The sequence below is a fragment of the Parasteatoda tepidariorum genome, chromosome 5 (assembly GCF_982258835.1).
Source record: "Parasteatoda tepidariorum strain Cologne lab strain chromosome 5, Ptep-v5.0, whole genome shotgun sequence".
Lineage (NCBI taxonomy): Eukaryota > Metazoa > Arthropoda > Arachnida > Araneae > Theridiidae > Parasteatoda > Parasteatoda tepidariorum.
This window is the reverse complement of record NC_141759.1, coordinates 34144084-34166049: the sequence shown is the minus strand read 5'-3', so window position 1 is coordinate 34166049 and position 21966 is coordinate 34144084. Positions and strand designations below refer to the sequence as shown.

The 21966-nt window shown below is 31.6% G+C and overlaps 1 protein-coding gene across 1 annotated transcript in view; it reads left to right on the top strand.

Moving 5' to 3' along the window:
• Nucleotides 1-21966, top strand: part of LOC107438594 (MAM and LDL-receptor class A domain-containing protein 1) — a 166217-nt gene that overhangs the window by 36689 nt on the left and 107562 nt on the right. The window contains exons 15-22 of the mRNA XM_087163643.1: nt 2691-2822; nt 3680-3804; nt 6166-6250; nt 11086-11217; nt 13902-14048; nt 16091-16176; nt 18680-18847; nt 20137-20233. Coding sequence (XP_087019769.1) covers nt 2691-2822; nt 3680-3804; nt 6166-6250; nt 11086-11217; nt 13902-14048; nt 16091-16176; nt 18680-18847; nt 20137-20233 — 972 coding nt within the window. The remainder of the gene's footprint in view (nt 1-2690; nt 2823-3679; nt 3805-6165; nt 6251-11085; nt 11218-13901; nt 14049-16090; nt 16177-18679; nt 18848-20136; nt 20234-21966) is intronic.

Genomic DNA, 21966 nt, shown 5'->3' with positions numbered 1-21966 from the left:
TATTTATGAGGGAAGCATTCATGAAGATATACGGTTTTGTCGTCCTCTGGAAGGTCATACTCGTGGAGAAGATATATATAAAAAAGTAAATGAGTTTTTTGAAAAAGAAGGATTAAATTGGAAAAATTGTGTTGGTGTGTGCACGGACGGTGCTGCAGCAATGATCGGACAAGATCTTGGTTTTACAGCATTTGTTAAAGCTGGAAATGATCATATTACATTTACACATTGTATGATTCACCGAGAGGCACTTGTTGTTAAAAAAATTGCACCAGAATTAAACACTGTGTTTTTTGATGCAGTCAAAATCATTAACTTTATTAAAAGTCGAGCACTTAATAGTCGATTGTTTAAAAATTTGTGCATTGATATGGATTCGGATTATACAAGTTTATTGCTACATGCTGAAGTTAGGTGGCTATCAAGAGGTCGAAGTTTGAAACGATTATTAACTTTAAAAGATGAAGTTCTTATATTTCTAACAGAGCAAAATTCTAATTTGGCCGATTATTTTCAAGATAATTTATGGCTTCTCAAGCTATGCTATTTGGCAGATATTTTTGATAAAATCAATGATGTGAATTTATCAATGCAGGGAGTCTGCGTTAATATGTTTATGTTAAAAAATAAACTTGAGGCCTTTGTTAAAAAAATTCTTATATGGAAGAACAGAGTGGAAAGTGGATCGCTCGAAATGTTTCCATTTACTGACGAGTATATAATTAGTAACAATATTTCAAAAAAAGATACTCCTATAACAAAAATTATAGTTAATCATTTGAAGGATATGGAAGTTTACATGCATAGGTATTTTCCCAATGATATCGATACACAACAATGGATTTGCAATCCATTTTCAATTGTTATGGAAGAAATTAATTTTTTAAACTTAAAAGCACAAGAAGAATTTGCCGAATTAACAAGTGATACTACCTTGCGACTTAGATTTTCTCAAGTGCCTGTGCATGAATTTTGGATAGAAATCAAATCAGAATATCCCCTACTATCGGAAATGGCATTGAAAAAATTACTGCCATTTTGTACAACATATTTATGTGAATCAGCCTTTTCCACATTAACTTACATAAAATCAAAATACCGTTCAACTTTAATAAACGTTGAAAATTTATTACGATCTGCACTAACTCAAATTGAGCCTAGATTTAATTATTTGTGTAAAAATAAACAATCACATCCGTCACATTAATATTGTTTGATGTTAATAATATGTTTTTATTAAAAAAATTGTTACAAAAGTTTATTTTTTCTATTGAATATATAGATATAGTTTTATGTTTTCTTATAAAAAAATTGTTACAAAAGTTTATTTTTTCTATTGAATAAAAATATATATAGTTTTATGTCATTCTATTTATTGTGTTTTATTACGACCGATATCCCGTCAATGTTTCCAATTATATATATGTGAAATGAATGGGTACGTATTCTTTAATCCTTATTTTATTTACATTGTAAAATAGTGCGATATTACATCTACATCTACGGTTAATATATATTTCATTATATGGAGGAGGGGGTCGTTTAAAATTTCCTAAGCTTGAAGGGGGTCGCTATATAAAAAAGTTTAAGAAGCCCTGGCTTATAGCAAAAATAAACATTGGAACAATTTATATTTAAAGTTAACATCAGGATTTATGTTTTTGTGCTTTTGATTTTTTAAGAATTTACACAGAATGTGTCTGAAGGCCTGGTTTCTTAGGACAGGACGCCGTCGGCTGGAAATCAGCGCTAACCTCTAATTGGTCCATTTGTGAGTTTTATAGTATACGTCATCGAACGCTCATCTTGAACTACAATTGCCATCCAACTCAACTGCATTTGGATTACAACGTGACGTTAGCCACAGAAGCAATGGCGGACAACATCCAACAGCACATTGAAATCAGTCAAGATTTTGATTTTGACATTAAACATAGCTTCTTCATTAAACATAGCTTCTTCATTAAACATAGCTTCTTCATTAAACATAGCTTCTTCATTAAACATAGCACTCTTCATTTAGCTCAGCTATAATGTGTTTTTTCTTGGACAAAGTCATTATTTGTTCTCTAAAACACTGGTCGACAATAACAAAATCAATACAAATTCAGAATAAATATTTGTTTACGTTATTAACGCCTGAGCAATGAGAGATAATGTCTGCGTTGGACCGACTGCTCACGCTGAGCTAACAAAAAAGTATTTTTTGGCGTCAACTCTACGTCAACTTTCCGCTGCCGCCTAGATAAGGCGCTAGTTCTAAGAAACCAGGCCTTGAGCTAACAAACCAGTATTTCAGCGGGACGTTGACGTCCCGCTGACGCCCAGATAAGGCGCTTGTCCTAAGAAACCAGACCTTGAGCTGCATTTAAATATATCTGCGAAATTGTGTACCGAGCAGTTCAGGATTAACAGTTAAAGATGTCTAAGATGAAAACACAATAAAGTTTCTTTTCCAAAAAAAAAAAAAAATTAGACAACAACCATTTTGCAAATGGGTAACCTGTGATCGCCTAGCGGTGATCACAATTTTCTTCATTTTGTAGTGAATCGTATTTTTTTTAAATCAAATTTTATATTTTACCTATAATTTATCTCTTTGTGTAGCTTCATTTTCATTACTCTATCTACTATTTTAAATTCACAATAATTTGCAAAACATTCTTTATTACTGTTTTTTTCCTAATTAGGACATTTTGTAATTGCCTCTGCTCCAAGCTCGTGGTCTTCTTATAATTTTAACGCTACACTTAAAAGTTCAACACTGAGAGACTCATTTTCTACTTGCTCTATTCAATTTTGGTACAATCTGTACGGAAAAAGTAAGTACCCAGACTTTATCATTACTACATATGACAATTTTACAATCGTCGTTGAACAGCTTACCCAATTTTGAGTTTACTACTTATGTTCTACTCCGTAGCCTTGTAATTTTAACCCAATCCAGAAGACAAGGGAACTCCTGGATCTTGTATTGGGAGAAATTTGCCTTCTTAGAGGACCCGCATTTGCGTTACATTATGAGAAAACTACGGAAAAATCTCTCGGTTAGCCTGACGGCAAGGGGACTCGAATCCATGACCTGTCTACTACTGAGGATATTTTAAGTCAGCATTGTGGTAAGTGCGAGCCGGGTGCTGCATTCATATCGGACAGTTAACGCTGGGATTCGAACTCGATTCAGCTCTTTGGGAGGTGAACGCTTTAACCCCTGAACCACCACGGTTCAGCGCATGTATTTATGTTTTATCTTGAGGGCATGTTTAAATAAAATTAGATTAAAATCAGTAAATCAAAATTATCTAATAATTTTGACCAGATCGCGACGGTAACAAAAGTATAAAATATTGCTCTGATGTGTTCTTTTTCCTTCCTTTTTTTGCATACATCTTAGATTTAGACTTTTTAAATGTTGTGATTGACAAAATCATTTTAAATGAAATGCTAAATTATACACTTTCCTACCGTTTTTATTGCCCAGGAAAAATCTCCGGTCAAGAGAAATCGACTGCATTGCAGTTAATTACTGTTGTTCTTTTCTTCCCTTTTTTTTTTTTTTTTTTGTTACTACCACTAGCAAAACTTCCACCAAAAAGTGTAAGATCTAAATCTATGCGTTATAAAATTCTTTCAAACTAAGTTTTTTAACATAGGTTTTTCTTTTAATAACTTTTTGCAGTGAAACTACGAGTTACTTTAGAACGAAATAATAAAACTATTGATTTATGGATGCCAATTAAGGATAGTGATCTAACTTGGACAAAAGCCGAGATATTTCTTGGGAGAATTCCAAAAGAATTTCAAGTAAGTTAATTTAGAATTTATTATAAAAGCTGTTCTTTTTTTAATTTATGTAATAAATAAGATAATTAATAGCATACCTGCCAACTTTCACTCCTTCCGAGAATGGATTTTCAGAGTGGTTATAAAACAATAAACGAAAATCAATCTGATTCAACAATATATTTATATTCTGATCCCGTTGAAATTTACTTGCGCATGGAATCTTATGCTTTTATATATTTATTGTAATTATTTATATGTAGTGGTGGTCAGACTCATTTATAATTATCATTATAATTCAAAACGTTAATTGGAATAACCTGAGTATTGCTACCACTTTAAATATGAAAATAAAATCTTGCGGAAAATCCGGAAGAGTTGGCAGGTATGTAATAGTTTGCGAATTAAACAATGGCATCATTGATTTATCGAAAAAAATTGTTTAATGAATTGGGTCGTCCGGAATGTTCGTCATCATCATCATCATCAACATTTATCTGGGCGCCTGGGGCCGTTAGCGGCCTTTTTCCCATTCGTCTTGAATTTTGATCTTTGGGGTGGTTCTTTCTGGTAATTGGAATGCAATTGAAGTAAAAGGAAATTAAATATTTTGAATTTTAGATAAAATTACGTCACTACAAAAATGAGCTGCCATCGGTCTGAGGTTTATGTCTTCTCTTAAGTTTTCAAAAGTAAAAATTTCGTTGAATCCTGCGGTGTCACAATTAATGGTTTTTTCAAAAAATCTGAAATTTAACTTATGTGATGATCTAAAGAATCTATGTTGAGGTCGCGATGTATGTTTTTATTTCTGATAAACCATCTTGCTTTTGTTATTTTCCTGAGGATTTTGTTCTGGCATGTTTTGAGTTTTTTAAGGAGTGATGTGGTGATGTTGCACCAAGCTCCGGAATGTTCGTCTCCATTTTCGATGCAATTCAATAGTCCGCCAAAAATATTTAAGTGGTAGCAAAATTGATACTATAAAATATATTTCTTGTCTTTAAAATTGGATCATTAAATTTTCATAATCACCACTAAAATTTGAAAACTTATTGCATATACAGATACAAGCTGATTGCTTATACCGATCAGCTACCACAACGACTGCTTATATTCAAAATGTTTTTAACTCATCGTTGTAATTTCATGATGAATGGGATAGGGGCCGCTGCGCGGCCCAGGTGCCCAGTTGTTTTTAAATAAAGTAAAAAACTTATACCGATGATGCCACCATAATGATGCATAACACAAAATGTTTTCATACACTGTATATTATTTTATGATGTATGGGTTAGGGGCAGGCACCCAATTTGTTTTAAATAAAGAAAAAGATTATACCGATGATGCGCGGCCCAGGTGCCCAATTTTTGTAAATAAAGTAAGTAAAGTTATACTGATGCATGCGGGTTGCATAAACGATTACAAACTGATTGCATTTACTGATAGATGCTAGATGAATATTATCTAAATTGAAATTACTGCGAAAGTAGGAAAACTTCAAATTGCTTTAAAGAGTAGTTTGCTACCACTTGAATATTTTTGACGTACTTTTGAGGGCTCTATCTATCGAAAATCGACTTTTCGTTTTTAACATAGTCAATGCAGAATAATAATGGCGAACGAGCTCAGCTCGTCCTCGCGCATTGGGGAAAAATTTCACTACGCGAGTAGTGCTCGTTACTAACCATTACGGTCAAAATCTTGCTCTCGAGCGGAACTCGTTTGCGCTCATTATGATGCACGATTCGATTGCGAGCTGAACTCGTTCATAACCGTCAAAGGGTTAAATATATCTTTCATTTGAGAATAACGAAATTATTTACGAGTGCTTTTTTTCAGCCATATATATGTATTTCTTTTAAATTAAATATTTTTATTGATAGCTCGAAACATCTAGATGGATCTCACTCTCACTACCACAATAAAAAAATTTCCCAAACCATGGGAACCCTCTTATTGCATCTATAGAAGTCTGATACATGCCAGATGAATATTATCTATATAGAAGTGATTGTAAAATTAGAAGAACTTCAGATTGCTTTGATAAGTAGTTTGCCATATCTTGAATATTTTTGGCAAATTTGTTGGGAGCTTCCGCCTATCAAAAATTGGCACGACCCAATCTTAACATAACACTCTATATCAGTGGTCGCAGTATTTTACTAAATATTTTATGTGGTGTAGTCGATTTATGTTACAATAAACATACCCATGTTGATGTCACTGCTTTATTTTTTTTCCTTGATTAATAAATATTCCTGAAAATGTCACTTATTCACTTCTTCCACTAAAGAAAAACGAAACGAAAATGATTGCCCCAAACATAATATAAAATGTAAATGCATAATTGTTTAATAATAAATAATTTATCTATTTCAGATAAATTTCGTAGCGGTTAGAGAACCTGGAGATGAGTGCCATGCTGCTGTGGATGACATAGTTACGAAAGATTGTGATACTCCAAGTAATCATTCTTTTTTTTAATAAGTATATTTAGACTATATTATATAGATCGAAAGCTATCCAAAATTAATATTTAGTTTTAAACTGTTTCGAAACGGTGTCAATAAAAATAGATAGCTCCAGTAGAAAAATGCTTTTGAATACAATAATATGATCACAAATGACAAATGTGTAAATTTTCAATCTAGAACACTATTAAATTGTTATTAATAAATATTATTGAAAATATGTATCAGCAGTAGATGAAGTTTCGCTTTTGCAAATTTTCAATTGTGATTAGAACTTTTTAAAACTAATACGACAGGAAACAACGACAGGAAACTGTTATAGAAAATTTCTTACTTTTGACAACATCCAAATGTGTAAATTTACAAACTAGAATATTATAAATTTATAGAGGTGCAATATTATTAAAATACCTAGCAGCAGTAGGAAAATACATATGAATACATGCATACTATTGCAAATTTCAAAATGTAGAATTCCGTAACGATTCTTCCACTCCTACTATCAGTTTTGCAACTCAGGTACTGGAATAACTTTTAACTGCTCGATTGCCTCTTAAGTATTTTTCAGAGTTTAAACATTTACATTTCTTGGGATGAATTTTTACCCTTGGAAAAAAATTACAAAGGTCTCAAATCTGGTGAGAAAAGAGGTGGACGAGCTACAGAAATGCCCTTATTAGCCCAAACAAATGTCAGGATAGGAGTTGGAAATATATTAGCCCAGGCTGCGGTTGCAGATGCTAAGATAGGTCTGATCATAGACAGGTAGACATGGTAAACGTTTTAGTTTCAATTGCATATAGGCGTAGTAGAGTAAGCTTTGTAGTTTATTGCAGGCTGCCAGTACTTTGTAATATTCTGTAAGTGATCTTTCTAATTAAGATATAACGCAAGGCGTTTGGCTTTATTGGCTAATGGGATGGTTTTGTTTAAAAGTACTTACTGATTCTGTAGCAGGATATTGAAAGTTTTCATTTTATGTATAAGCAGTTGGATTTTTGGCGTTGACCTGAATTTTTTAAACGTTTGTTATGAAATAAAATAGCACATAAATGTTTTAAAACAGAAGAATAGTAACTTTCGAATTACTTAATTTCTCTATTGTTTTATAAATGGAAAAAAAATCAAATAAAAGAATTACGTTAGGAGAACAAATTTTTTGTTTCATTTATACAAGTACTTTCCCTTACCTAATTTGGGTTAGTAGATTTCAAATCCAGAATTAATTTTGCTAAAGAATGGAAAGCTAAAGTTTTCTTTTTCAAAATGATACAAATGATGTAGTTTAGTTAATTTTTTCGTTGTAAATATATATATATATATATATATATATATATATATATATATATATATATATATATATAACCTTAGCATGACGCTTCATGTACTAAAATGTTTTATCACTTTCTTCCTACCACTCCCTACGTAATAGAGAAGAGGGGATAATTAGTATTCACTTGAATGAGTTTTAAAATATCCTGGTAAGGAATATATTATTGAATTGCATAAGAACTGTAGCAAGAGGTAGAAAACTCATTTTTAAGCCATTTGAGACTAATTGCTCACCTTATATGCGTTGGACCAATAAAGACTGGAACGTCGAATATTAAATTTTTTTTAAATATTTCGGAGAAGCAAAAAATTTTAGCCTATCATATAATCTTAAGTAGGTTAATATTTTCTTTCAATTTGAAAGTGAACGATTACCATTTTTTACCAAAAGCCATACTAACATTACAAATCATCCACTTATTTTGTGCATTAAGTATATTGCCACTCTTTTCATAAAGTAACTTTTTAAATCAATACGAAGAAATGAATCCCTGCCTCTTCGGCAAGAAATGTGCTGAACTAAATTGATTATTTATATGAAAGCGCATTACAGTAATTTAATTTCAGCTCAAAATTTAAATATTTATGTTTTTAACTTAATTTGTTAAACACAAATGTCTTGTTTCTTCAAGAAAAGTTTTAAGAAATGAGATAATTGTGTTACTAGTGTTTTTGAAAGCATTTCGGTCGAATTTTGTGGAGCTTGATGGGTTTAAAATTCAATTAAAATTGTTAGAATTTTATGAATTTCTGTTCCAGGGTTTATTTTTTACACACTAAATCGAAAGCAATAAAAAATACATATTTTTCTTGTAAAAAATTGTACCTTTTTGTCAACGTAAGCATATTTTGTCGCAGTTGCAGTTAACTGTTGTTGATAATTTAGAGATTTTTTAGACACGGCCATAACACATACAGAGAAAAAAAACTCCAAACTTGCATTTATACATTAAATTCAAAATTATTTTGACCACCACTACAATTAATTAAATTCTATATATATATATCAATCAATTAATTCTTTAGATGAGTTTAAGTTCGCGTCAAATAGAAAATATATTTTCGCTTATAAATGTAGTTTACTTTTAATCTTACTACCACTAGGGAAAATTAGCTGCGGAGAGATTACAAGTTGGCAGGTATGTAAAAGCTAAAAGACGCTTCTGAAAGTTCGAATATGGGCCCAGCAAACGCCACCCATAACTGAAAGCCTCCACACAGTTTTTTATAGGTAGTTCGATCAGACCACTGTGAAGGATATCCAATTGGATGCTGGATATTGGGGTTATCTCGGCGTTTGGCGCGAAGCGCCACTAACCGATTCATCGATTCTGTTTTGTTGTATTCTGGGAGGTCCTATATATCTTTGAAGTTGTAGTATGTTGTAACAACAAGTCAAGTCCTTAAGGAGTAAATCTTTAGTTTTGAAGGGAAAATCATCTTTGGATTGGGGAGATCCCCTTCAGTAGAGTTGTATGATAAAGTTAATAGTATTTTGATAGTATGCAGTCTGAGCATAAAAAGGCGGTAATTGGGCTGAAATTCGAATTATCACTGATTATATCAATATCGAACAATTTATTGAAATCCGATGTGGTGCATGTCCTTGCGTCGCTGTAAAATTTTGTGGTCAATTTAGCTATAAAGCAATTGATATCATCAATGTTTAAGTCTTTTCTGAGCAATCTATTGCTAATCGCCCTTGGGGCGCCAGTCATTGTGCGTAAAAATTTACCTTCAGTTGTAGATAGCTTCTTTTTTAGGTTGTTGCTTATGGTAGTGAGGGCTGGGCAAGCATACGTAAGAATTGGTCGAATCGCTTGTATATAGATAGTTCTTTTATTTGCTAGATCAAGCTTTGAATTCTTATGCAGGAGGACTTTGAGCGCAAAAAACGCTCCTCTGGCTCTTTTGATTATGTCGTTTATGTGAGTACTCCAGCTCAAACGGATATCCAATTAATGAACGAGTCATTTAATAAAGAATATAGTTAAAATAAGAAAGTGGTAGCAAATATATGACTAAAATTTTTTATTTATTTATGAATATTATTGGTTTGCCTTATTCTCTTGTCAACCACTACAGATTCAATTCTCAAATATATAAGATAAATTTCTCTCAATTACTTTTACAAAAGGTTTTGGGTTCATGCGCACAACTGGTTCACTTTTTAAGCAGTATGCGCGGACTACTTATAAAAGACCGTGTGGAGGCTTCTTGATGTAGGAGGTGATGGCCCAGCGCCCTATCGACCAGGCCATCCCTTCCCTTTACTATTCATTAAGAATATAATTCTATTTATTTCAAAATGTCTCCCATTTTTCAGCAACCACTATTTATTAAACAACACACAATTTAAGTACATCTGGTTATTTTGCAATCACAACTTAATTTCTCTGTTGCTTAAAAAACAAAGAACTATTTAGGAATCTTCAGCCGATATCCCGGATTGCTCCGCGTTGTCAAAAATTGCTTTAATTAGTGGTAACAAGATTTAGGTTAATTTAGTTTAGTATATCTCTTAATTTTTTTCAGACTGTAATAGAGATGCCAACTTGCTCCGGACAGCGAATAAATATTTTCAAGTGGTAGTTTATTAATTGCGATTCTTGGTTTAATAAATTCAATTTATTAAGTTTTCATCCACCACTAATTCTAAACAATTCGGAGGCTTATATAAATCGCCACTTTGTTATAATTATGTCATGCTAAACCCTTTTAAAATGTAGGCAAAATTAGTCAAATATTTGCAAATTTTAGTTTGTAGTTATTTACCGTTTATTAAATTAATTTGGCGTGTAAGGGTCAGTTGGCATCTCTGCTATATATCAAAATTCAAAGTAATGGAAATGCACCTTTAATACATTTATCTTTTGGTTACTCTTTCAAAAAGTTGGCGAAATTATATTTATACTACAAGTTTTAAATTAATCGCTACCAATTTATTAAAACTTTAGCAGAAAGCGGAGCAATCCCTGATGCTGTCTGTCTCAAATTTCCAGTCAATATTTGCTGCTCCAGAAAGGATTAAACAAAATTTTACTTTCGTAAAAATCCAAAATTAAAATCAAATATCATTTAGTCTTTTCATTCATTCATTTTGTGCACTGAATACAAAGTTAGTTAAAAAAAAAAGAAGAAGAAAAGATTATATTCATTGAGTTTCAATTTCGCTCAATAGTATTTTATATTACATATGTGCTCTCAAGACTCATTGCAGTAAAACCTAAGAAATGACGTCAGTAGATAGAAAACATTTCTATTTTCTACGGCATTTACTGCAAACATTTCTTTAGTCTACGGCATATATATCAGTACAGTATTCCTATTATGGTCATGTTTATTTTCAAGATTTATTTGCTAGTTTAAATTTATTTTTCTGTATAAAGACAGCTGAAAAATGTTTTGAAAGTTCGTAACAAATTTGGTGTAAGTATGTAAATTTCATTTTAAAAAAATGCATATTTTTTGTATCTAAAATCATGTATGTTCACAGCTGTAGGAGAACCTGGAATGTGTAGAGAAAACGACTTTGACTGCAGAAATTCTCGCTGCATACCCAGAGACAACGTATGTGATTACACTGATGACTGTGGTAATTTTGAAGACGAAAAACGGGAAATATGCTGTAAGTGAAATTTAAAATATATTTTTATGTAAATAACTAATTTTAGAGATAAAGTCACATACATTCAAATCTTTGCAAAGCAATATTAACATTTTCCAACGTAGAATATTAAAATTAGAATTTAATGATAAAAAATTATTAAGAAAATCTAACATTTTCAGCATTTTCTTTCGTTCAATTCGCTTCTAAGATATTGCGTCTACCAGCGATTGTGATATTTCAAACTAAAGTGTCAGAAAACATTGAAAAACATTAATTAGTCTCAACTTAAGTACCCAATCGCTTTTTAAAGAAAGTATATTTTACTTCATCACCAGAATTTGCGTTTTCGCAACAGTAGTATGGAAATAGCTAAAAAGTGTGAAGCAAGGGAGTATATTTCGATAATGTTCAAAAATATTAAAAGTTTTATTTTATCTTTCTAGTATTTTCAATTCCATGGTACTGTAACTGAAGGTTTTAGCATACCTGCCAACCTTTAATCCCCTCCATTATGATTTTTCCCAGTGGTAGTAACATGGAATTAAAATTTCAATTTTAAGCAAAAAAGTACGCTGTATTTGAAAAAGTTTAAGCTGAAGACCATGGTATAGTAACACATATTAATATATATGCTTAATTTTTTTCATAATAGTGGTGATCAAAATCATTTAAAAATTAAGTTTATAAAAGTAAAGAAAATATATATTTACTACCACTTTAAATATAAAAATAAAATTTTACGCCAAATGCGTAAAAGTTGGCAGGTATGTGCATTAGTTCTTGATCCATAGAAATATTGTACTCCTACTGTCCCAGCTTTGTTGTAAAATGTAATTATTGTACTGTATTGGTATATTTTTGTACTGATTATTGATACTGATGATATGATTTTGTTGGAACATTCAGTGATTTTTAGAATTCAAGAGATGCCAACTAGCTCCGTACAGCAAATATATATTTTAAAGTGGTAGTTTATCAATTGTGATTCTTGGTTAAATAAATTCAATTTAGTAGATTTTTATCATGTTCTTTCTTTATAAAAGCAAGCAGAAATAGTCAAATATTTGCAAAATTTAGTTTGTCGTTATTTATCGCTTTTTTAATTATCTTGGCGTATCCGGAGCAGTTGGCATCATTGGAATTCTGTGTAATCAACGAACAACATTTACTTACCAAGTAATCCCACCTTCCTTCCATAAATCAGTACCATTTTATTATAGAAAATCCAAGGTTCGTACGCTTTTAAGCCGTGTCCCATTTTTTAAGGACTCTTCTACCAGTAATCGCATATCTTCTTTCGAATGAATCGTGAATTCTTTGTAATATAATTTTACTGGTGTCGATCTACTAAATTGCATTCGAAGTAATTTATGACTCTACCGACTTGAAATGTAGTAATTAATCTGGGACAAAATTTTCGACCTACATGTAGCAACTAATGTCGGACTGAGGAAGTAGAAAAACAGTAGTTATTTATAGAATTCCAAATGTTATTTAATTCTATAGAAAATTGACATGCATACAATACACTATTTTATTCGAAATAGAGGAGCATCATTTCCGTATAAATGTATATTATACCTATTGTAGTGAATTGATATAGTAGTATAGTTAATTATTAAAATATTTTACAATGCTTGTTGAACTCTTTAATATGCCATTTATTTCTAGTAAGGGTAAGCTAAAATATTTTTGAAGTGATGTAAGAAAAAAATTCATTTAACTTATTAGATAAAATTAATTTAAATTTTAAAGCAATTTTTTATGGTAAATAAGTTTTCCACCACCTATTAGGTGTTTTAAAAAATGGCAAGATTAAAGACTTTTAATATATTTTTATTCTTAAAATAAATTTTTAAATGTTACTAACTGCAAAAATAAATATCTTTTATAACCTTTCATGCAAGTCTCTTGTAGGATTACATATTTTTTTCTACACTAACAACCGCCAGAGTTTAAAATATGTATAAATAAATGTCCAAATTTAAAGTGGTAAATTGTTTGCAATGGACTTTCGAAATTGGAGGTAAGTGAACAAACCATGGCGTTTAAAAAAAACATAAATTTAGTAGATGTTTCTTCAGCAACCAGAAATCCTTTATAAGAAAACTATTTCAATTGTATTAGTTTCATTACAGTAATTTTAGTTTTTCAATAAATGTGAATTTATCAATGGATTAATTACACTGGGGAACAAATATTTTTTGCACTCATGCAAGCACTTGATCATGCCGACTTCGGCTGAGAGGATTTCAAATCACCCATTAAATTTGATCGGAAGATAATGATCACAGTTTTAGTTGATTTCATTTTTGTCAGAACGTATAGGTTTATACGCATACATACAGACCCTTGTCGTCAGCTCTGTCGAAAGTAACGTTTACGTTTATTAAGCTAAAATTGGGTGCCTGGGCCGCGCAGCGGCCCCTAGCCCATTGTCGAAAGTAACAATGAAGAATACGACATCAACGAATTTTTAATTATTACAAATTTATTTAAAATTTTTAATTTTATATTTAGAGTGGTAGTGAAAATTAGGTTTTTTTTTATTTTCATAAAATATAAATTTGTTTTAGTTTGTATAATTTAAGCAAAATAGAAATAAAATCACTGTCAACAAATTAATTCAACCATAGAAAATCTTCAAGAAAAAAGTCAGGCGAATATGATACTAACATAATTTATTTATTTCTAACGTTTAGTAACAGCCTTATCCAGATGTAATTTCGACCTGTCTTTCTGCAATTGGGTTAAGGATTCTTCAACTGAAAATGAGTGGCAATTAAGAGGACCTTTTCCTTCTCTCGAGCAAGGACCTACTCGGGATCACACATCTGGATTCACAAATGGTAAAACTATTGACAGAACTCTCTGCGATTTAAAAACTTAGTTTCTTAAAGCAAATTATAATTAAGGAAACCTACAATGGGATACCTGCAACTGACTTAGTGTGGGTATCTCGATCCTGATGGGTTGTTCTATTATCTAGCTGATCCTGATTGGTTGTTCAATTGGAGAAACTTAGCTCGACTATAGCACTCCTCTAGTTTATAAGCGATGAGCTAGCACAGAGGACATAGGTCACATTTCTGTGTATCAGTAATTGTCATCTCAAGCTGCAAGTATCCAACTGTCACATTTAAAATGACGTACGACGTGTCCACATGTTAACCCCTCCAAGTGTGGCGGGTCATACTTTGTCATACCGAACTTTACGTTGCCAGCCTCATTACTTAATTTGTTTGAATTATAAGGTCGTAACTGCAGATTTCGATAAGTCAGGACTATACTGTTCGAAAATTACAAATGATGATTAGGTTAATTCATAATTTGGCTGCAAATCAGAGGTTTGATGTACTTACAATTACCACATGAAATAAAAATTTAAATGGAGTATAGTACGGCAAAAAATAAATAAATAAGTAAATAAAGAATAAAAACAGACAACCCTGAATAACTTTTGGTCTAATGATCAGATCTTCACGCTCTAGGATTAAATCTTAAGGTATGAGGTGGTGACCTTCCTCAAATATGCTAATTAAATTGTGCTGACGATATTTTAAGCTGCGAAATCAAAAACTAAAAGGGACTTTCTCTGAAAAAACACACCTTTTTTCCGACGGATTAGAATTTCTGAAATCAATCGAAGAGTTCCGAAGAAATCGAATTTTAAGTATCTGACTTTTTCTCCTAATTCGATTTTACTGGAACAATTGGAGCAATTACACTCAAACTTTGTATTTCGCCATGTAAAATTAAAATTATGTATCTTAAAAATTATGTAAGAAAATGTATACCTTGTAATTCAAAATTTTTTGACAAATATTGAATGAAGTAATAAAAAATAATAAATATTTGCTAAAGTCCTTCTGTGCATGGAGTTATCCTTGCATGAACGAATTTTATAATTGAGTACAACATTTTTTCAATTAGCTTAAAAAGTTCACAAGATATGTCAAAATACGCAAAAAGTAAATAAAAAAACATTAAGTAGCCCAAAATTTCAACTGCTCTCTGAACAAACTATTGGGATCATATTTCCCTACTTCCTACATCTAAGGCGACCGAAATCCGAATTCATTGAAAAAAATGAATGTTTATTCAGAGAAAGTACGTTTTTGTGTCTGATTTCGTATCTTAAATATCGTCTGTAAAAATTTATTAGCATTTCTGAGGTTACCTCCTCGAACCATTAAGATTGAGGCCTGGAACGAGAAGATCGGATCATTAAATCAAAAATCATTCTGCGTGGTCCGTTTTTTTTTTTTTTCCTTCTTTTTTTTTCTTGTGCTTTGTGCATATAGGGAGTGAAAAGAAGAGAACATGGCTGCTATAATTCTGATAAGATCAAAAATTAGTTGCACGAACATATCTTTTTTACTTTTTTTGAGGAGTAATAATTAATTATTCCTCACAATTTTATTTTTCTTGATTCGATACAATCTAGAAAATTAAAATAGTCAGGAATATAGTAGGTACCTGCTGTTAAATGAAATGTCTGTAGTAGTAGTAGATAAATATGCAATACGATGCTTATAAATGGAAGTAGCTCAGGGTATAGTTACTTCTTCTGAATAAAAAGTTTTTACAATCAATATTTTAATATTTAATATTTTCCAGTTATATAGTAGACCAGAGATGTGTAGCTAATTTCTTCTTTAAAAAATACCAATATCTCGGGGAAAGAAATGCTTTTTAAAATATCCGAGAAAATTTCAGGTTTCTCTTTTTGCTTAATTTTTCTCATATAATTACAATAACAAAATACCCAGTGGCCAACAAATATGAAACAAAATATCCGAAGAGAACTTAAATGTCTCTATTTACATTAGTTTGCTTTTTACTACTAATACTTATTTCATTCTTAAACTTTGCTTTTATTTTCCAATAGGCAGATTTCTGTTCTTGGCTAGTAGAATGAAAGCAATACCTGCACGTTTACTAGGCCCAATTCTTCAACCAGCTGAAAATTGCAAAGTAAAATGCTTTATTTTTGCGCAATATTTTTCCCAATAAGACTATACTTCTTCAATATTTAAATTTTGGTTTAATAAATTCCATTTCCTTTTTATTTCAAATCATCACGACGTATGGAGGATTCAGACATGGGTGAGCATTAAAAAACTGACAATATGCAGTAATGCAGGGTTGTCAACCACTCTGCTTTCAGCAAAATATTTATAGAGTGGTAGAAAGTTAAACATTAAAACCTTCAAAATTTTGATTTATTTTTCCTACCTTTTCAAGTAGAGCGAGAAAGCATTTTACATAAGCTTCTAAATTACTAACACCTAGTGGTGGGGAAAATTGCTTTAAATCAAATTTTCTAAATTAAGAATTATACATAAAAATACAAACTCTGATACGACTCGAAGATATTTTTCCTCAAAGTGAAGCAAGTTGGCATCACAGAAAAATGTTTTACAGCAACATTCAGTTCTAAATTAGAAAGTAATCTCTAATTTAGGATGAAGGGCAAATATACATTTAAATTTTTACTTACCAGAATATTTGGCAAATATTAAAACTAATTATGACCACTTAAATTAGTTACATGTTCTGGTGGTCAAAATAACGTGTTTTACGCTAAAATTTATGAACTGCATTTTTATTACGTTCTGTATTTTTAACAGTGTGCCGCAGCCAGTGATTTTAGTTATCTTTACTCTCATACCCTTTAACTACCACTGAATTCATATAGTTTCAGAAAATATTTTTCTTCAAAGGTTATATAAAGGTTCAAAGGTAAAGGATATCAAAGGTTATGGGTATATTTTTCAATACTGCAAAACTCTTCATTAGAGTTTAAATAAAAAGGAAGTTCTCCTCATACTCCTTCTAATCGAAGCTATGGGAATAACATGGAAGTGTCTCATAAGCTCAAAGCCCACTGTTCCAGATTTCTCTCGTCCTGCTGCAGAAAAGTTATTTCGCAGCTGGAAAAGGTCTTAGAGGCCAAAATTTTCCTGTTTGCTCTCTTTGTGACTCTGAACAACTTTATTTTTTTTATAGCCGGCGATACAGCCGACCCAATTGGAAGTTTATTTACTCCGCAGACTTATAATTTTGAACTTGGTCCCGAAGGCAAGGGAGCTTCTTGATCAAGCATCGAGACAAATTGGATTTCATGGAGGACTTTTTGGTGAAAGTAACCAAGAAAGTAACCAAGGAGGAAAACCAAGAAAGCCTGTCATGGTTAACACAACAATAAAGGGATTCTAACCCGTGATCCGTCTAGCACTCAGGATATTTTATGAACTGCTGAGATGCCAACTTGCTCCGGACAGCAGATATATATTTTAAAGTGGTAGTTTATTAATTGTGATTCTTGGTTTAATAAATTCAATTCAGTAAAGTTTTATCCGTCACTATTTCTAAATAATTCTTAGGCTTATATAATTCACCTCTATAAAGAATTTGTCATGCTATACCTTTTAAAAAGCAAAGAAAAATAATTAAATATTTGCAAAATTTACTTGTTGTTATTTACCGTTTTTATAATTATTTTGACATGTCCGGAGCAGTTGGCATCTCTGGAACTGTTGTAGGTACGAGCTGGTAGCAAAATTCGTATCGACCAGTGAACACTGGGATTCGAACTTGGGTCTCCTCATTTAGAGGCCTGAGCTCTATCCCTTTAGCTCTGAATAACTTATGAATTTTAAGCATATTGACAATTGCAGTGCACTAAACTCCTTTACTTCTACTGCCTTAAAAGTATTAGGAAGTACAGTTTAATCATTTGTTTTTCTTTATGCATTTCATTGTAAGACAGTAATGAGCTCTCAAAAATTTAAAGAAAGATAAAAAGTAGTAGGAAAATTCCGAATTCGTATATTAGGTACCGTTGCAACTACTTTTTGTGTTTACACAAATCCTGAAATTGATAAAAAAAATTAATTAATTTTTCTTTTACTGCTGAATGCTCATAACTTTATTGCTATAAATCCTTTAATTTCCTATTGATTTGCAAATGGTTAACAAATTTTTCTTTTTATATAAAAATCACAGTTTTTAAAACAAAAAAAGCATTAGCTATCAAATTAAAACATACTTTCCCATGGTAAGATATCCCAAAAGGTATCCCAAAACGACGTGGCATAAATAAATAAAATTTAACATAATAATTTTTTATGATACTATTAAAATTCATTATTATCTGTGCTAACGAGAAAAAAAAATTAAAAATTTAAAAATTGTTTGTGAGATATTCTTTATGCATTAAATCAATATGCTTTATTATTACAAATATGACAAATTTGATATCTACATAGGAAAAAGTATTAAAAATCTTATTTACTAAACAGCTTTGAAATTTAAGAAAAAATCTCTTGGTTTAAAATGATATTAAGGTTCCACAGCGGTTAAAATGGAAAGTAAGCTTTTATTTTTAGACAAGAATTTTGTTACATAGTCTATTTTCAGAAAGGAAGGGCATGAATGATTTCGTCAAAATGCAACATATTTTCTTTATTTTTAGATTCGTTTTTATTATGACATACGGGGAAACGGGAATTTCTCTCTTCAAATTAAAACAAGAAATGCACAAAATGGTCAAGAGAAAACTGTGTGGAGTGTAAATGAGCAAACAGAAGGTTATTTTTTTGTCGAAAATGTATCCCCATTCACAGAAACACAGAATTATCAGGTAAGGCACGCATTTTGCTTCATACCAGTCTTGCTATTAAATTTTCCGTTGCATATTTTTTATAAAATAACCACTTTCCACCAGTTTGCGAAAAAATTAATAAATGCTCTTGCTGTCTCAAATCAGTTGCTGCATTTGAATAATTTTATACTGATTATTAATGATTATGATTTGTGGTTTCGTTCGAGCATATTTCAGAGTGCTATGCTATCATTCAGTAACATTTGCTTACCTAGCATTCCCTCTTTAAATCATCAACATATTAGCTGCAGAAATCCAAAGTTTACAAGCTTTTAAAACCACGCGACATTTTGTAAGATTCTTCCACCCTTAATCGCATGAATCTATTTTCTGTAGCTAATGAATTATGAATTCCTTATAGTATAGATTTACAGGTATAAATTTTCTAAATTGCATCGGAAGTAATTTATGCTTCCTGTAATTTATGCCTTATGATGCACCTAGCCATCATATTTTCAAGTATTTTAAAGGCCGGGATAGCCTGGTCGGTATGGCGCTGGGCCCATGTCCGAGAGTTCGTGTGTTCGAACCCCTCTGGCCGAAGACTCCCTTGTAGTAAAGTGACTGATGCACGTTAAATCTGTCGAGTCGCAAAAGTCCCCCATGTTCCCATAACAAATCAATACCTCTGGGGGTACTGGATTTGAGATCGATCGTTCTCCATTTCAGGTCAAAATTACGATCTGTGGATGAATAAATGGATGTATGAATTTGTCCACCCTATAAAACGGGTGTGACGAATGGTGTGGCAGAGTAGAATTCTTGGCCATAGATGGCGCCACTGAAAAAAACAAGAATCGCACACTTTACCTTAAATTTGCTCGGTTTCACCAAGCAGGCTTGCCCGTGTGGCAAGTGGCATTAGAACCTACCGAACCAACCAAGTATTTTAAGGACAGTACGAACCATGAATACACATGAAACAATACCTCCCTTGTTTATATAGTGGAGTTTAAGTTTTACCCCCTTTTTGAGCAAGTATACCTCTCTTCAAGTCAAGATAGCGACTAAAGCTACAATACTGACTCATTGGGCATCCAGACATTGGACTCAAACAACTTTCTTTTAAACATATTTAGCTTTTCTCCAGCTATTTCTGTCTCTTTGTTGTACATTAAATCTTTTTGTTTTATAACACAGTAACTGGCTTGAAATCACTTACAATTTTCTTCTTTTTGATAGTAGACAGCTTTAAAAAATTATTCTTGATAATACAAATCTGTTTTATTAAATGATAAACGTGCTAACAAATGTTGTCAACATTTCAGGTCATTATTGAAGGTTTCATCACCAATGGACAAGGAATGGCTAATTATATAGCTTTAGATGATATTTCATTTAACTATAAGTGCACTCCTCACTTAAGTAAGTATATTGGAATTTTTCTATCAGAAATGTAAAAATTAAACTATTTAAAATGCTAAAATTAGTTTAACCTTGAATAACTCTTGAACTACTGGCTTTTTTTTTATTATTGTCATTATCATATCTCAAAATGGTTACAAAGGTTTTATAATGGTTAATGGTAAAATGGTTTTAAAATGGTTACAAGCAGTCACAATGGTTAAAAACAGCCAGGGAAAAAATGGTTCTTCCTTATAACTTTTAAACTATTGATCGGAGTTTTTAAAAATAAATTCTATGGCAATATCTCTAAAGCAATGTCTAAAAATTAGTAAAACTGCTAACCATAACCGGTGTAGGGTACGCTTATTTTGCACAAAAAAAGCAATTGTTTATTATACAGCTTTCAAAATTCCGTAATAAAGCTCAATACATTTGTTCCCATTTAGATTTCGATGTTTGTTTTCAAGAATCCATAATCTATAAAACAATTGAAAACAGGACAAGAAAATAATTTTTTACAGACATCCAAAACTCCATCGAAACTATGCAACCAAGTTCGGGAAAATTGAAATGAATAGCATGTAGCAGGCAGAAAGTAAAATGGAAGACAGTAAAAACTGGTTGTTCGTTCGTTCGTTGTAGTGGAACTGGGTGTCTGAGGCTTTACGGCCCTTTAAAACTGGTTGTAGCTAGCTATATCAATACTATAGTTCATACTCAGAGATGCTGATTTGCATCGGACAGAGGATAAATATTTTAGAGTGGTAGTCTTTTAATTTCTGATTCTTAGTTTAGAAATTTCGATCCACAGGGGTTTTACTCCCCACTACTTCTAAATAATACCAAGGCTTATGGGATACGTTATTTTGTTACGGTGCTCAAAAACATCTTATTTTTCCTCAGAAAAAACTACGTTTAAATAATTTTTCTTACATTATTTTGTTCTTTTCCGTCTTCATGTATATAACTTTTCAGATCTGGTCTGTAGATATTCAACCATTGAAGATGCCAGTGTTAGAACCACCTACTGGTGGTAATTGTGGTGGAAGGCATACCGTAAATTACTCAAAATGCCCATCAAGAAAAAAACCGAAAGAGAAACAACATCAGATCCAATAATATCAGTTTCAAAGACAACAGAACTACAGCTTCTACAGCAAGACTTCTTCTATTAATTAAGAAGTTTGATCAATTAGTTAAAAACGAAGATGTCTTCAAACAATTAACTTCAAAACTACGATCTTCAAGCTAACTATCTTCGAGCCAGTTCTTCCTAGCCAATAAAGTATCCAATCACCGATCAGACATTTGCGGAAACTACGCCAGTTATTTCTTCCTCTTCTCCAATTTCATTTCGTTATTTTCATCTGATTAGCCAACGTAAGTCTTTAAGAACAGACGAATTGGTCAATGGTGCTTCGCGCCAATATGCCAAAAACCACTGCATTTTGAAAGTTCCTTTTGTCTGTCGACAGGCAGTTTACTGGAGTTGGCGAATAAAATAGTTTTTGTTGAGCAATTTTCATACATTTATCTTTTTTTAAATAGAAATAGATATTTGTGAAACAATTAAAATCAGAATCGAAATTATAGACATCTCGGGACACCCAAGGGGATTAAATATCTTTAATTCTACTAATTAAATATTGTACTTTTTACTGCACTATTTTTTTTTTATCTAATACAGTGTTATAATAGGTTATAAACAGTGATAATTGTTGTTATTACATACACTTAATGTATAATTTTAC